We start from the raw sequence: 15,520 nt of genomic DNA on the forward strand, positions 1-15,520 counted from the left end.
AAAGAAAGAAAGAAAGAAAGAAAGAGAAAAAATGATACAGAAATAAATGGTCTAGAGAAAGTAATATGCTTATGATACTGGGTTGAGTTTTCGTGAAAGATCTGGAGTAATTTTAACAGATTACGGTGGTTTAACATAGAATAAAGAAAAACAAGTAGTTAGTTCTACTTCAGATTTACAAATAAATCACTCACACATCAAACATATGGAAGGAAATATGCTGGTAGGAGAATATATTAACTTTATAAATGACCACTTGTTCCTACACCAGCCAGTAACAATTTTAGGATGCTTATGATTTTGTCTTAGTGACCCCACAGTGGGCAAGCAAGTATATCTTCTAACTGTACCTCCAAATCTGGAATAACAAAAACAACCAGACAGATTCTAAGGTCAGTAAAAATAAGTCTAACAAGGAAATGAAACAAGAGTTCAACCAGGTTACAGATTGTGTCCTTTCTGACTGGCAGATTTCCACTTCACAAAACTGAGGGGGTAGAAAACTATTCAGAATTGAGGGAACAACCACATACATGATATAAGAAATGGGAAAATTTTCACTAATTTCTTAGATCATTCTCATTTCTATGGAGATATGTTTCCAATGTTCTAGCTGAAAAATACACATGTATTCTTTGGAAGCAATAAGCAGAAAGTCTGAATACATCATCATCATCATCATCATCATGAATTACATTTAAATGGCATCTTTGACATATAAAACTGGTTTATAGAAGGATGTTACCTCAGACTTAATCCTTCTCCCTCTACTGGATAAGTATTTATTTCAGTACTTTTTCTGGAAAAGCATCAATTGAAAGGTTTGAACATATTCCACACAACATAAAATATCAGTCTCTAGGATCTGATAACCCTTTTTTTCTGGTTTGCTAGAATGTGTCCAATCTTCATTCTAATACTACTCTGAAGTCAGTACTGGCACAAACTACAGTCGCCAAATCCATAGTATGAAAACCGTCCAAAAACCAAGCCATTGAGAAGTTTGGTACAAAAGAAATTCTATCTTGAGAGTCCTAACAAGGCAATGCTACAAAAGGGTAACCATACTAAACGTACCTGGGATGGAATGTCTTTTGTGATACACACCATATATTTATATATTTAACTATAAATATCTTACTATCACTGAAGAGGGAAACATAGATTAGTATTCTACAAATTACAAATACATAAAAGACAAATGTTTTTGATGGTTGTGTTGAGATACTTAAGAAAAAATACAAAAACATTTTTGTATATATTTATGTATATATATCCATTTCTTTCCAAAAACATACACACACACACACACACACACACACACACACACACACACACACGTATATACATAATCTAGGAAGCAAAACTAAGAAAGAACTAAGAGACAGAGGTGATGAGGGCCACAAAAAAAATAGGGTAAAAAAGATGAGATGGTCCATTTTACTAGATGCTTTCTATCAAAACTTGATATTCATGCCAAAATTAAGTACACACAGGAAAATACATGAGTTTATTTTTAGGATCCAAATCTGTGAACGCTGAAATAAACAGCCACAGAACAATATCATTTTACAAGTATAGCCTTAAATATCCTTTTAAGTCTAGCTCTGCATCTATGTTCCAATAATTCACTCTAACCTTGTATTTTGAATCAAAAGAATTTCTTTTTAAATAATAACAGTATTGGGGCTCCTGGGTGGCTCAGTCGGTTAAGCGTCCGACTTCAGCTCAGGTCATGATCCCACAGTTCATGAGTTCAAGCCCCATATCAGGCTCTGTGCCGACAGCTCAGAGCCTGGAGCCTGCTTTGGATTCTGTGTCCTTCTCTTGCTCTGCCCCTCCCCTGCTCATGCTCTGTCTGTCTCTCCCTCTCTCTCAAGAATAAACATTAAAAAAATTTTTTTAAATAATAACAATACTGATTTTTTCCTAACTAGAAAGTAAAATATATACTTTATGGAAAATTTTTTAAATAGGGAAAACCAAGAGAAGAAAATAAAAATCACCTGTACTAACACTAACCATAAATAATCAGTATTAACCTCTTGGTCCATTTCTTTCCAGGCTTTTGTCTCTGCACATAGTATTCTCTTCCCATCGCTTTATCTTTATTTTTTTATTGTTTGAAAAATATTCTACATTTATTTCCTTATTATTTGCTTCCCTGCTAGCACAGATGCTCCTGGAGGGATCTTTGTCTATCTTTTTTTTCCTGCTTCTAGAACAATGCTTGGTAACGACAGACATTCTATAAACATTGGCTGCATAATTTTTTTCTAATTTAGAATATATTGTATATAATTTTGTATCCTACTTTTTTCACTTAATTTTGTATCACAGACACTTCTGTCTTTAGATATTCTTTGAAAGCATATTTTTTTTTATAATAGCTATATATGGATACACCATAATTTTTTAACCATTCCCTACCATTGGATATTTCAGGTTATTTCCAATTATTTTTACAGTTATAAACAATGCTGAGATGTAAATAAATATTTATGTGTACTTTTTACAACAATTTATTAGAAATTAATTTACCTCTTGGTGGGGAAAGGTTTTTCTTCTACCATCTGGAAACACTGACACATTTTTTTTGTTCACAGTCTTAAATGATGCCAGTCGGTGACGAGCCTGTTTCATGGTTTGACTAAGCTGCCAGGGAAAGGGAAAAAAAAGCAAACAAAAACAGGCTAAAGTTTTAATACCAAATTCACTAACTGTTCCAACAGGAAAACAGGCCCCTATTATTAAAAAATGCCAGACCTGAGACAAGAGGATTACCTGCAAAGGAGACTGTGGTTTGCTGACAGTACTTTTTACAACATGACTTTCATTATTCTAAAATACTGTTATTTCATAACTTGATTTAAGGGCTGTTATTCAAATCATTTTTCAACAACATATGCTTTGTATCAAGAATGTACACAAAATATCAGAACCTAAAAGTTTTAATTAATAATTTTAGAAATTATGAGCAAATACATTCTTTACCTCCTATCCATCTTCTCAATAAGGAGTTATTTCTTCGACTAGTCTTTGCATGCCTAATCACTTTTATCACTCCTTGCTAGAGGACTCCATTCCTAGTCCCTCTAAAATCTTTTTTCCTGTTTACAAGAATCCCTTCTTCACCAACATTTGAAACCTATAGCTATTCAAAGTCTTTTCTCAAACCCCCTTCTCCCAGGAAGCCTTTCTAAGTTAACTCAGAACACAAACTCCAACATCTCAACAGAACCCATTTGTTTCAAGTACTCTAAGTAACAGCTGATAATGAGTATTAATATTAAATACATTGACTTTGTGTTCATTCCTTACATCTACCAGGTCATTTCAGTAAGCACCTGTTTTGATCTCTTTTTCAGAAGAGCATAGCCTATTTTATTTTTCACAAATCTGCACAGAATGTTCCCTTAAAGAAAATACAGAAATGAACAAAGTACCATGTTTTAGGCTAAGCACTACATCATGTAGAAGAAAAGCATATCCCTATACTACAAAGTAAAATTAAGGCAAAGTCAGGACCAGTTCCAACCAATCCAGTAAAAGTTAATGATATCAATTCTCCCTGGAAAGTAAATCATGACTATGATTTACAGATATAAATAACAAACACTTTTGTTTTTACTAATGGTGAGCTAGAGATAAAAACACTCTCACTACCGGTGCAGTTTCCCTACAGCATATCACCTGTTTTGTCCTTGCTTCTAAAGGTCTACACCTCTCACCAGAGAAATCAGCTTGAAACATTACTCTTTATTTTACTAAGAGGGGACTTATTTTTTTAAGAAAAAAATTTTTAATGTTTATTTTTGAGAGAGAGAGAGACAGAGCGCAAGGCAGGGAGGGGCAGAGAGAGAGGGAAACACAGAATCAGAAGCAGGCTCCAAGCTCTGAGCCGTCAGCACAGAGCCCGATGCGGGGCTCAAACTCACAAACCATGAGATCGTGACCTGAGCCTAAGTCAGTTGCTTAACCGACTGAGCCACCCAGGCACCCCTAAGAGGAGGACTTCTAAATTTGGTCAGCAGAATGGCTAAAGGGATCAAGATAGAGGTAATCATACTATAAAAAGAGATATATGTACAGTTAAAGTTATAAAAAATACAGAGCCACAAATGTGCCTGCTTTTACTCATTGCCAAGTATAGTAGATGTTATTGCCCTGCACAATGTGACCAAGGATTCAAAATAGCTGTTGTAACAGATTTAAAATAAGGACACATAATCTACATCTCCCAACAAGTCCAAACCTCTATTAGAGTCACAGATTGATTTTAGTCCCTTAAGCAGGATATTTCAACTGGTCCAGCAGTTGGAATATACGTTAAAGTCTTTCCATTTCTCTGTCATTACCATAACCCTTCATCAAACCTCAACCCGAAAGCCCTTTCAAGGACCAGCTATGAGGACTGTAATAGGCTGACTAATGGACACTCAAAGACACCAGGTCCTGATCCCTGAAACCTATAAACGTTACTTTATAAGAAAAAAGGGGCTTTGCAGATATTATTAAATTAAGGATCTTAAAATGAGGAGATAATCCTGGACTATCCATATGAGCCCTAAATGCCATCCCAACTGTCCTTATGAGAGAGATGGCAGAGGAAGATGTGGCATACAGAAAAGAAGAAGGTGATGTAAAGACAGAAGCAGTGATCGGTACAATGTAACCACAAGGAAAGGAAAGCCAGCAGACACCAAAAACTAGAAGAGTCGAGGAGCAAATTTTCTCCTAGAATCTGTGGAAGAGACCCTGCTGATACCTTCGTTTTGGCTCACTGAAACTGATTTTGGACTTCTGGCCTCGAGAACTTCAAGAGAATTAATTTGTCATTTCAAGTCGCTAAGTTTGAGGTAATTTGTTAACAGCAGACAAAAGAAACGAATACAAGGACCAAAGTCAATGTTCATAAGCATTAAACAAAAATATAGAAAATAGGGGAATTTTACAAATCAAATTATTAAGTGGGGCCTCCCAAGCTATAGGCTCACCAATAACCTAGATCTTGCATAAAAAGGCAGGCTGGGATAATGAAGATTCCTTATCTTATATGATGAACTAGGAAGTATGAGAAATCAGACACAGGAACTGAACCTAAAAGGTTCGAAACTGGAGAAAAGAGGCTAAAGGAGCCATAAGTATGCCTAAGTTTCAGAGCTGTGATGATGAGAATACCAGTTAGTAGAAAAATTAAGCAAATAAGAGAGAAGCTTATGTGTAGAGACAGGGAACACTCCCACTTTGCCTGGAACTGTCCAGGTTTAGCACTGAAGGTCTCATGTCCTCAGACAATAAGGAAGGTGGGTCACCCTATGAGAACAACTGAATTAATCAAGTTATTGATTAAATACTAGTTGTGAAGATCAAAGAACCTATGCTGTTGTGATCACTGGAGCTACCTCAGAGCCAGAAAAACTCCTCTGACTCCTTAAGGGAGTTTCTGATTCTGCCATTATCATCCCATGCATGTTCTTGAAATAAAATGAAGTCTTGCAGCAAAGAGCCTAACTCAAACAATAGTTTTCCAATGATAGATTAAGAAAACTTATCAGGTTATTTCACATTGCTTAAATCTTTCTTAATTACCAAAATTAATTGGTATTTCCAGGGTTGAAAAAGCTGGAAAGCCTGCATTACAAAGAGAGAATGAAAATAAAAAACAAGATAATAAAAGATTCAGTGAGAAATAAAAAGCTGAGATATCCCATGCTAGAAAATAGTGGTAAACTTAATAGTGTATTTAGAAAAAATTATTACATGGTGAGAATGAAACAATGATCAGCTGTTCATTGATTCCCAACCAAAATGAAGTTATCAAGGGACACAATAGAAACTCAATCCCTAGAGATAAATATCAGTCTGAACAAAAGCAGGGGGCTAGGCTAGTTCTATTTTATGGGAACACTTGAAATTTCTTCCAGTTTTATGATTATAGTGGCTAACTTTAGGTACCCAATCTTATCTATTTCAGAACAAGTAGGTAATACCAAGTATTATGAGTGAAGGCTGGGGTGGGGGTACAGAATAAGAGAGGTCCTAGCAAAATCACATGTTGGGGTACAGGGCCACATCCAGTTTTGAAGGCCATATTTGAAAAGAGCATATTTGAAAAACTAAATAGCATTCAGAAGAAATCAACCAAAATTATAATGACTGAAAGCATTAGGAATGTAAGAATCAAAAGACAAAAATGGGGGGCGCCTGGGAGGCTCAGTTGGTTAAGCATCTGACTCTTGATTTTGGCTCAGGTCACAATCTCACAGTCATGAGATCAAGCCCTGTGTTGGGCTCCATGCTGGTCATTGAGCCTGCTTAAGATTCTCTCTCTCCCTCTCCTTCTGCCCTTCCCCCATGTGCACACACATGTGCGCACGTGCTCTCTCTCTCCCCCCAAAAAAGAAAAAAAGAGACAGAAATGATAGCTATAATCAAATATAATCAAATACCTAAAGTGTCTTAGAGATGATCATGGTATTTTATTTTCTATTACTTGAGAGTGCAAACTAGGCCCAATGGGTAAAAATTACAGGAACATTTTGACTTAGTATATTGATAAAATACTTCTAATAATTTCAAGACTTCTAAAAATGAATAGCCTAAAAAGTGGTCAGTTGCTCAACAGTGGCAGTGTTCTAGCATAAACTAGAGACAATATAAAAAGAATTCTTTAGAGAAAGAAAGGTTAGACTAAATAATGTCTTTTCTTTTCTAACGTTTAATTAAAAATGTAAATAAATTCAGGGGCGCTTGGGTGGCTCAGTTGGTTGAGCATCCGACCCTTGATTTCAGCTCAGGTCATGATCTCACAGTTCATGAGTTTGAGCCCCACAAACTCTGTGCTGATAGCACAGAGCCTGCTTGGTATTCTCTGTATCCCTCTTTCTCTCTCTGCCTCTCTCTCAACAACAACAACAAAAAAGATAAACTTTTTAAAAAAGATTTAAAAAAATGTAAATAAATTCAAACATATTGGAAATGTCAAACATACAGTAGACAGAAGCTATAATGAATCCCACATACACACCCAAACAGTTTTAACATTATCAATTCCTGGCCCATCTTATTTTATCTATAATGCCTTACTTCACTTCACCCTTATATTACTTTGAAGTATACCCCAGATATCAAATCATTTCATCCTTAAGTTTTTCAATATGTCAGATGAACTTTTAAAACCCTCCAGCTCCAGGATTCTATGGTTCTATCACTCCGTGGCACACGAAAACTGAAAAGTCCACCAATATTCAGAAAGTGGATTATATTCACCATTTACTCAACCACTTCCAGATAAATCAAGGGAGTTAGTGCTTGAACAATGCCTCACTGTCTAGTTCTTAGTGACATCTAGTGGATAAAAACTGCAACAGAGGAGCGACTGGGTGGCTCAGTGTCAAATTCTTGGTTCCTCTCAGATCATGACCTCATGTCTTGAGTTCAAGCTCTGAGTTGGGCTCTCTGCTGAGCCTGCTTGGAATTCTCTCTTTCTCTCTGCCTCTCCCATGCATTCGCACATTCTCATTCTCTCTCTCTCTCTCACTCTCTCAAAAATAACTTTTAAAAATTAAAAAAAAAAACTGCAACAGAAACAGTAAGATTAAAAAGCATCTAATGTCAAGATGCTGTTTGGGCAAAAGTTTATAGGCTTAAAGTAGTTTAGGTCACTGAACATTCTTCAGTAGTTCATCTTTTAAGAAAAAACCGGTATAGATTTTTTTTTAGTTTTGTAACATTTCAGGCTTTTCATAACCTGATTTCGTCCTACGTAACCTCAATTTTCTGTCATCCTCCTCTATAAACTATCAATCAGAAAGGTTCCATCACTTATTCCCAAATATACCAAGCTCATTATACATTCTACACTCTTAACTGTTCCTCCTATCTCAAAATTCTCTTCAATTCACCAATTCAATTCACCTTACCAACTCAAAATATACAACTCAATTCCACCTCTTCCAGCAAATATTTCCTTGGAATTGAAAAATTTTTGAAATTCCATAGTGCAACTTTATCACCAAATATAGCAAATATCTCTATATTATTATCTAATAGATTGGAGTCTACCAGCTTTACATCTCGACTTGGAAATGCAAACCCCCATAAAGGGTCCCATTTCACATTTCATTCGTTCAATGTTTAAGAAACACAGTATATTCAAATATCTGTGAACTGATGTGTTCTACTTATATACTATACAGATGAAGTAAAATCCTCACTACGGTGGGATTATAGCCACAAGCACCACGAAGGCAACAACCTTGTCTGTTTTCATCAATGTTCTATCCCTTATACTTTATGAAGTGCCTGATTCAATAAATATTTGCTCAACAGATTGTTCATAACCTTAAAAAAGGAAACAAAAATGATTTTTAAAATGATTACTACAAACCAAGCAATGGCAAGAAAAAGTCATAGTTCGGGCAAAGAAAAAAATTTTTTAAGTATTTCAATATAATATATGCTTATAAAGCTTTCCCTAATTATACTAACAACTATACAATCTCTTCATACTTATGACCAAGCAAGTCAGCAGTTATGAAACTTTTATTTTTGCATAATCATCATTTTCTACACTTTTGCTCTCCTCTCACTATCCCTAGAAACGCATTTTAAATAAGATGAAGTATAATTCCCACAGCAGAGTTGAAGAATATGGTATCGAGTGGACAAAAAGCTCAGGTACACTAAGGAGAGTTGAGTGCACAGTCTCAAGTGATTTCAGCGGATGAACCTACTCGTGGTGATTAATTTTTAAATAACAGATACGTAAAATCAATTACTTAGGATATGTTACTTTTTTTTTAAATTCTATGTCAAGAGTTTACTATGTTATTACTTGACCTATAGATCTATTTATTGTGATTATCAGACTAAAGGACAGAAATGAGGAAAAAGAGACAAAAATAATGAATGAAGTGCCCCATATATGTACTGTACCTTTTTGCAATAGACATTAGGAATCAGTTCTGTCCAGATACCATAAACAATAACTTACCCATAACACAATTCCAGTACAATTGGGAAAAAAATCTATGTTCTTTAACTTAAAGCTCTTTCTCATAAGTTTTTAACTCTAAGAGTTTGGCAGCTTCCTTTAGATGATTCTAAATTGTCTTACCAAAAATAAATAAATTTAGAATATGTATAAAAAATAAACATCATTCCACTATTCCCCACTTTACAAAAGTAAAAAAAAGAAGGTAATTAAAAGTGAAGTTGAGTAGGATACCTCCTAATCTCTACTTCATATTCTAGATATGGCATGTATCTAAAGAAAATCATAGGCATAAAATGAGTATGTACTTACAGCCTGGGCTTGTTGTTGGAGTAATTCATTCTGATTCTCTCTATCTTCTAGTCCATCCCCCAGCACCTGGGAAGGAGGTAACCTAGCACTTCCAATTGCAGCATTCAAGTTCTTTGGAAAAACACTTGTTCTTTTAGGAGTTAAATGTGTTGGATCTGAGGACTGCATGGCTATAGAGCCTTCTTTTTCTGCCTACACAAAGGAAGAAAGAGTGAGATTCTTCTAGTGAGATTCTACTCTGGGCCAGTACAATCAAATAATGCCTATAAGTGGCCCAAAAGACTTTAAATCAGGGCCAAGGATAGAAAGAGGAAAGCTTTAGCAAGCAATGAAACTAATATTTACCAGGCATCCCTAATGTGCTAATAATTTACCTATCAAATTCTCCTAACAACACTGTGAGACAAATATCATAGCCTCATTTTATAGATAAAGAAACTACAGTCCAGAGAAGTAATGGGCCCAAGGTGACACAGCTAGCAAGCAGCAAAGCCAAAATTCAAACCCAAATCCAAAATTCTGACATTGTTTTTGATTATTTGGTGAAAACAAAAAAATTAGTCAGAACAACGTAAGAATAAAATATGGTTTCTCTTTTGTACTTACTGCTTCGTAAGATCTCTGAAGCTGATGCTTTTTTCGCAACCTGATTTGTTGATTTACTCGGCGTTTGACTTGTCTCTGAAAATGCTTCAGAGCTTCTTGTTTTTTTCTTAGTTGTTCCTTTAGTTCTTCTTCAATCATATATGCTGAAGTCTTGAAAGATGAAAGAAAATAAACTTAAATGTCAGCAGTTTTGCCTGTTAGGACTGTTTTAAGCACAAAGCTGTCAAGGTACAATCCCAACAAAATAATTCAGTTCTATAATCCAAAATTCCCAGTATAGTAAGGAAATCACAGGAGTTCAGAAGCTGATAATCTAGACATAGCTACTGAGTACCAAGAACTCAAACCAAATCAAAAACTAAAAATTGGAATTTTTATACTCAAATCAAATCTTAATTTTTCATTGAATTGACAACTAAAGTTGCCTTCATTAATTCTTAATGAACCAATTCAAACCTATCTTGTGTTACACATTTTCTAAAATGAATAAAACAGTCCAGATACACCAAATTGCTCACCGCTCACCAAATATGTCCTATTATAAAATGCCTTCACACTCAGATTTACGCTCCATTTTTAACCTTCCTGTCATCTCCATCTAGTAAAGTAAAGGTGGTACTCATTCTTTAAGACCATCTAATAACCAACCACCTTCCATAATTGGTTCTTCCTCTGAGCTTCCTATGCTATAGTACCTCTCATTCTTATTAACATTGAGTGTAATACTTCTCAACTCCCCCATTAGATTAGGTACACTGTGAGGGCAGGAAATGTATTTATCCTCTTTTGTTTCTCCTACAGTATATGACACAGAGCCTTGAATATAAAGGCACTCAATATTTGTGTAATGCTCAATTCTAAAACACATTCTAAATGATCTAGAACATTTTATCCCATTTGAGTCCCTAATCAGTATTCGCTTCCTCTGAATGCTTTGAATAACAACCACAGGCATAATTAAAAGCAGTTACTTTTTTTTAGAGAGAGAGAGAGCACAAGCAGGAAAAAGGAGCAGAGGGAGAGAAAGAATCTTAAGCAGGCTCAATGCTCAGCACAGAACCCAACTCGGGGCTTGAACCCACAACCCTGGGATCATGACTTGAACTGAAACCAAGAGTCAAACGCTCAACCAATGAGCCACCCAGGTGCCCCAAGCAGTTATTGTTATTAAAGATCTATTACAAGACAAGCACTTTAACCACATTATATCACTAAATCCCTAAAACTACATCCAATAGAAGATATTCTTATTCTTTATATTAAAGATGAGGAAATTGGGGCTCAGAAAGATTCATCTTTAGCCCAAGATCCTACAGCTGGCAAGCAGCAGAGCTACAAGTCTCTCTGACTCCAATACTTATGCCCTATACTGTTACTGCTTGTCTCTTGACTATGTCTCTCTTGCATAAGGGATCTTCAAATAAATAAAATCATACTCCTATCCAGCCCTTCTTCTAACACAGTGATTCCAAATTCTAATTCAAGAAAAGTGCCTCAAATATTTCATAAGGCAGTCATTAACTCTCAAAATGAAAAGAATTTAAATTCCAATAAAAATTACATTTTTCAAGAAGTCTATCCCATATTCTACACAAGTATATACCATAGGAATAGAGTGTACAAAACAAATATCAAAGAACAATTGGGTAAAATAATTCCAAAGGAGAGATATATGTAGTAAAGAGTGAACAACTGACCAAAATTAACTCAGGCTCCAGAAAATTAAAGCCATCCTGCCTCTTTTACGTCCATTGTCTATCTGCCCCCTCTTTTACCCCCATACTGAGATTATTGAACATCTTATTAGTGTATGACTGATTCCAAATTGTGAATCTCAACTGTAAACCAAAGGTAAGAGTATACCATATTTTAGAAACATATTTTGCTCAGCAAACACCATTTTATAAGGCAATCAGAACCCAAGAACATTGTCTCAGATCCTGGGACATTAAGAGATTCCCAGACTCAAATAAATTTGAGAAATACTGGCTTAAGCAAAAATAAATATTGTTTCAATTGTACAACTAATTCCTCATAGACACAGACTTTTTGTACCCTAAGGACTATCCAAGGGGACAATATAGAAAGAAGTGTTTCTCACAACAAACAAAGAACATTTTTGGATAATTCACGTTATGATGAAACTTATGTTTAGTATGCACAGTAGTCTCCAAAGATGATCTCCCCTTCTCCCCACAGTGAATCAAGCCTCCCAGTATCAATGCTCTTGTGTAATAATCTCCCATACTGATTGTAGTCTGGCTCTGTATATATCCAACAGAATGAGGCAGAAGCATTGGCTCCATGACTTCTCAAGCAAGGTCTTAAAGCAACTTCCACCTACAGCTCTTGGAGTGCTCACCCTAGGGGAAATGAGCCACCATATAAGAGTTCTACCCTGAGACCACCATGCTGAAAGGAAGCCCAAACTAGCCAGGTAGAGAAACCATGTGGAAAGAGAAAGCATCCAAGCAAGCCCGCAGCCATTCTAGTCATCCTAGCCCAAGTGCCAGACATGTGAGTGAGAAAGCCATCCTGGACATCACAGCCCAGTAGATGGCCAGATGAAGAGGAAACAAGAAATCCAACCAATAGCCAGAATCCAGTAGAGTTGTCCCAGACATCTCCAGCTATTTCAGCTGTCTCAACCGACAGGCTTCAGACATTGTGTTGTAGACGAGCCATCCTCACTGTGCCCTGTTCTAAATCCTGACACACAGTATAATTTGCTTTATGCCACTAACTTCTAGGGCAGTTTGTTATACAACAACAGATAATCAGATAAATTATAAAATAATGCGACAGCCATATATGCTGATAGAATAGCAGTGTCCTTTGATGCTAATTTAATTAGTGGAAGGGGAGGTCTGAAGCTATGGTATTCTTAGGAATCTCAATGGCTCCTTGAAACTTTGAGAACAAAAATGATTAAGAGTTTCCCTTTAAAATAAGCATGTATTAGGTCTACCACACTTTAAAAGTAACTATTCAGCATTTATTCTGAGCTGACAGAAGCTGCATCTGTCAATAAGGGTGGATTCCCCAGACTACATATACTAAATTGGTAAAGAGTTCTAGGAAATGCTTGATCAAATTGCCATTGACTGGTACTGATCAATATTTTTTAAGGGAGGGAAAGGAGACATATATTTTCCAAGACTAATATTTTGAGTTAAAGTTTGGGAACATGAGACTAAATTCTTTTTAACACAGAAAAAGAAAATTCTGGTGGTTTTTAGGCATTTTGATGCTACATTACAAAGATGCCAGGGGCGCCTGGGTGGCTCAGGCGGTCAAGTGTCCGACTTCAGCTCAGGTCATGACCTCACGGTTCGTGGGTTCCAGCCCCGCGTCAGGCTCTGTGCTGACAGGTCAGAGCCTGGAGCCTGCCTCGGATTGTGTGTCTCCCTCTCTCTCTGTTCCTCCCCTGCTCTCACTCTGTCTCTCTCACTCTCTCAAAAATAAATAAAGATTAAAAAGAAACAAAGATGTCATAATTTGAGCAATGAAAACGAGGTGTCAATAACTTAAATACCAGAATACCTTTGTACCAAACCTTATTAACTCTTCTGGGGTGTTTCTTACACTTATCCCTTTTCATTCCTACTTCAACCACCCTATTTTTTAAAGCTTTCCCTTTCTATTCCTTATCATGAAACAAGTCCTGATGCCATACTTCATGGCTAAATTGTTACAATTATATCCTAATTCGTCCCCCAGAAGCCAATCTATATCTCACCTCAAAAAATTTTTGAAGCAATTAACCTAGTCAAAACATTGTTTTACCATATTTGTCTGTAAATATTACACAATAAATGAAGTCAATCCCTTATCCAAGATTTCCCTACAGCTGTGGTTCCCAACAGCTCCTATTTCCCACAATCCCACTACACATCCTCTCCAATCAATCTAATCTACCCTTAGAATCCTGAATATACCTCCCTCACTTCCTACTCTCCCCATTCTCCTTAATTGGAGAATCTTCCTTCTTCTTTGATTACCTAATTTCTTTATTAAACTTGCCTGTATCACATCAACCCAAAGTCCTACCTTTCTTCCTTAAGTATCATAGCACTTAATCATATACTACTTAGACACTTCAAATCCTTTCTGGAAATAGGCAGAAGAGGAATAAATGAATACATATGAACATACATATAAAAAAATAAAATGAGTAAATGAAATTGCTTTGTTATTTAAGATTTACTTTAAACATGTCTCATTTCTTCTCTGAGATCAAGGACCACTCATATTTTTCGTCTCATGTTCAGCATTTTGTCTATATGTGCAGAATACCCTCACACAATTTGTGCATTCCATAAATACTTACCAAGTGCTTATATTTATCAGGCACTAAGACAAAGTTGGGGATGGTAAAAAATGAGATTTTTTTTTTTTCCCTTGTGCTCTGGAAGCTCACACTCCATCAGGAAAAGTAGACATGCATGCAACTTACTATAAATATAATGTGGTAAGTGCCACAATAAAATTCCAACAAATAGCTAAGGGGCACAGTTTGGTGAAAGACTACCAAAAACCTTCTTACAAAATTGTCCTCCTGCGCTAATTAGTACATATGAGAGTTATTATGGAAATAGGCGCACATGTAAACTTTGCAAAAGTTTCCCTTCACCTGAAATGCGCTTCCCTACGATCTACACTTACAGCATTTTCATTTCTTAAGGACTAACATAGGCTATATTTCCACACTCATTCATTCCACAAATAAGTCCTTAAGACTTACTATATGACAGGACAGGAATGAACAAAATATAAAGGTCCGTGTCTTCCTGGAGTTTATAGTTAAAACTTCCTCAGGATCTCAGTCAGAATTAATCTCTTCTTTCCTTATTCTCTTACTGTATCTGAATCTTACAGAATCTCTATCACACACTTACCATAACTCTAAACAATCAATTCATGTTAAATTAAGTGTGGCAATTGTCATCCCTACTAGCTGCAGGGTGTCCAGAAGATACAGACAGTGCCTATGTCTTGTGCACAGCAAGCAATCAAGAGTTTGTGAAATACAGTTTTGGCAAATACATGTTTGCTCTACAATCCTAAGGCAAGAACATAACTATTTATAAAAGGACATCCCCCAGACAGTTCATCTTTATCTAAGCACCAGGGATTAGAGAAGGCTAATATGAAGAAGAAGAAGAAAAAAAAAAAACAACAAACAAACAGAAAGAAACAAACAAACGAACAAAAACAGGGGAGGAACCCCACCACATCTGCATCAAACTGACACTCACATATGCTGGGACTTCCGAACTATCTGGCAAGGCAGGTTCCACCCAGGCCCCAACTGGCACTATAGCCTGGTTCCTTTCGGCCAGCACTGCCAACACGTCCTTGCTCTTCAGGGGGTTTAAAGCCAGGGGCAACCTTGCGGCATTTCGAGGCTTCTTGAGGGGGGCCATCCTTCCTGGCATGTGACCCCTGGATAGGAGAAAGGAGAAGCTTAAAATCTTCAAGCAACTGCGTTAAAAGCTCAATCTCCTAATCCATCAGCCACAGTCTCCTGGAAAGGAGAGAAACCTGGGAGGAGGCAGTAAGTAGCCTGACAGACAGTCGAAGAACAAGAATTCTGGAGAAGGA

The 15,520-nt window shown here is 36.4% G+C and overlaps 1 protein-coding gene across 12 annotated transcripts in view; it reads right to left on the reverse strand.

The window, feature by feature from the left end:
- Window positions 1-15,520, reverse strand: part of CCDC15 (coiled-coil domain containing 15) — a 97,149-nt gene that overhangs the window by 81,150 nt on the left and 479 nt on the right. For 11 of the 12 annotated variants that reach the window (XR_008290585.1, XM_027036844.2, XM_053203916.1 and 8 more), the window contains exons 2-5: window positions 15,175-15,361; window positions 9,917-10,066; window positions 9,311-9,502; window positions 2,542-2,655 (exon numbers count right to left, since the gene is read on the reverse strand). Coding sequence is in view for 11 of the 12 variants with exons in the window: in XM_027036844.2 (XP_026892645.1) it covers window positions 2,542-2,655; window positions 9,311-9,502; window positions 9,917-10,066; window positions 15,175-15,354 (636 nt within the window). In the remaining variant the exon portion in view is untranslated. The remainder of the gene's footprint in view (window positions 1-2,541; window positions 2,656-9,310; window positions 9,503-9,916; window positions 10,067-15,174; window positions 15,362-15,520) is intronic. The other variant, XM_027036846.2, reaches the window with a different exon arrangement.

Source organism: Acinonyx jubatus, chromosome D1, assembly GCF_027475565.1.
Source record: "Acinonyx jubatus isolate Ajub_Pintada_27869175 chromosome D1, VMU_Ajub_asm_v1.0, whole genome shotgun sequence".
Classification (NCBI taxonomy): domain Eukaryota; kingdom Metazoa; phylum Chordata; class Mammalia; order Carnivora; family Felidae; genus Acinonyx; species Acinonyx jubatus.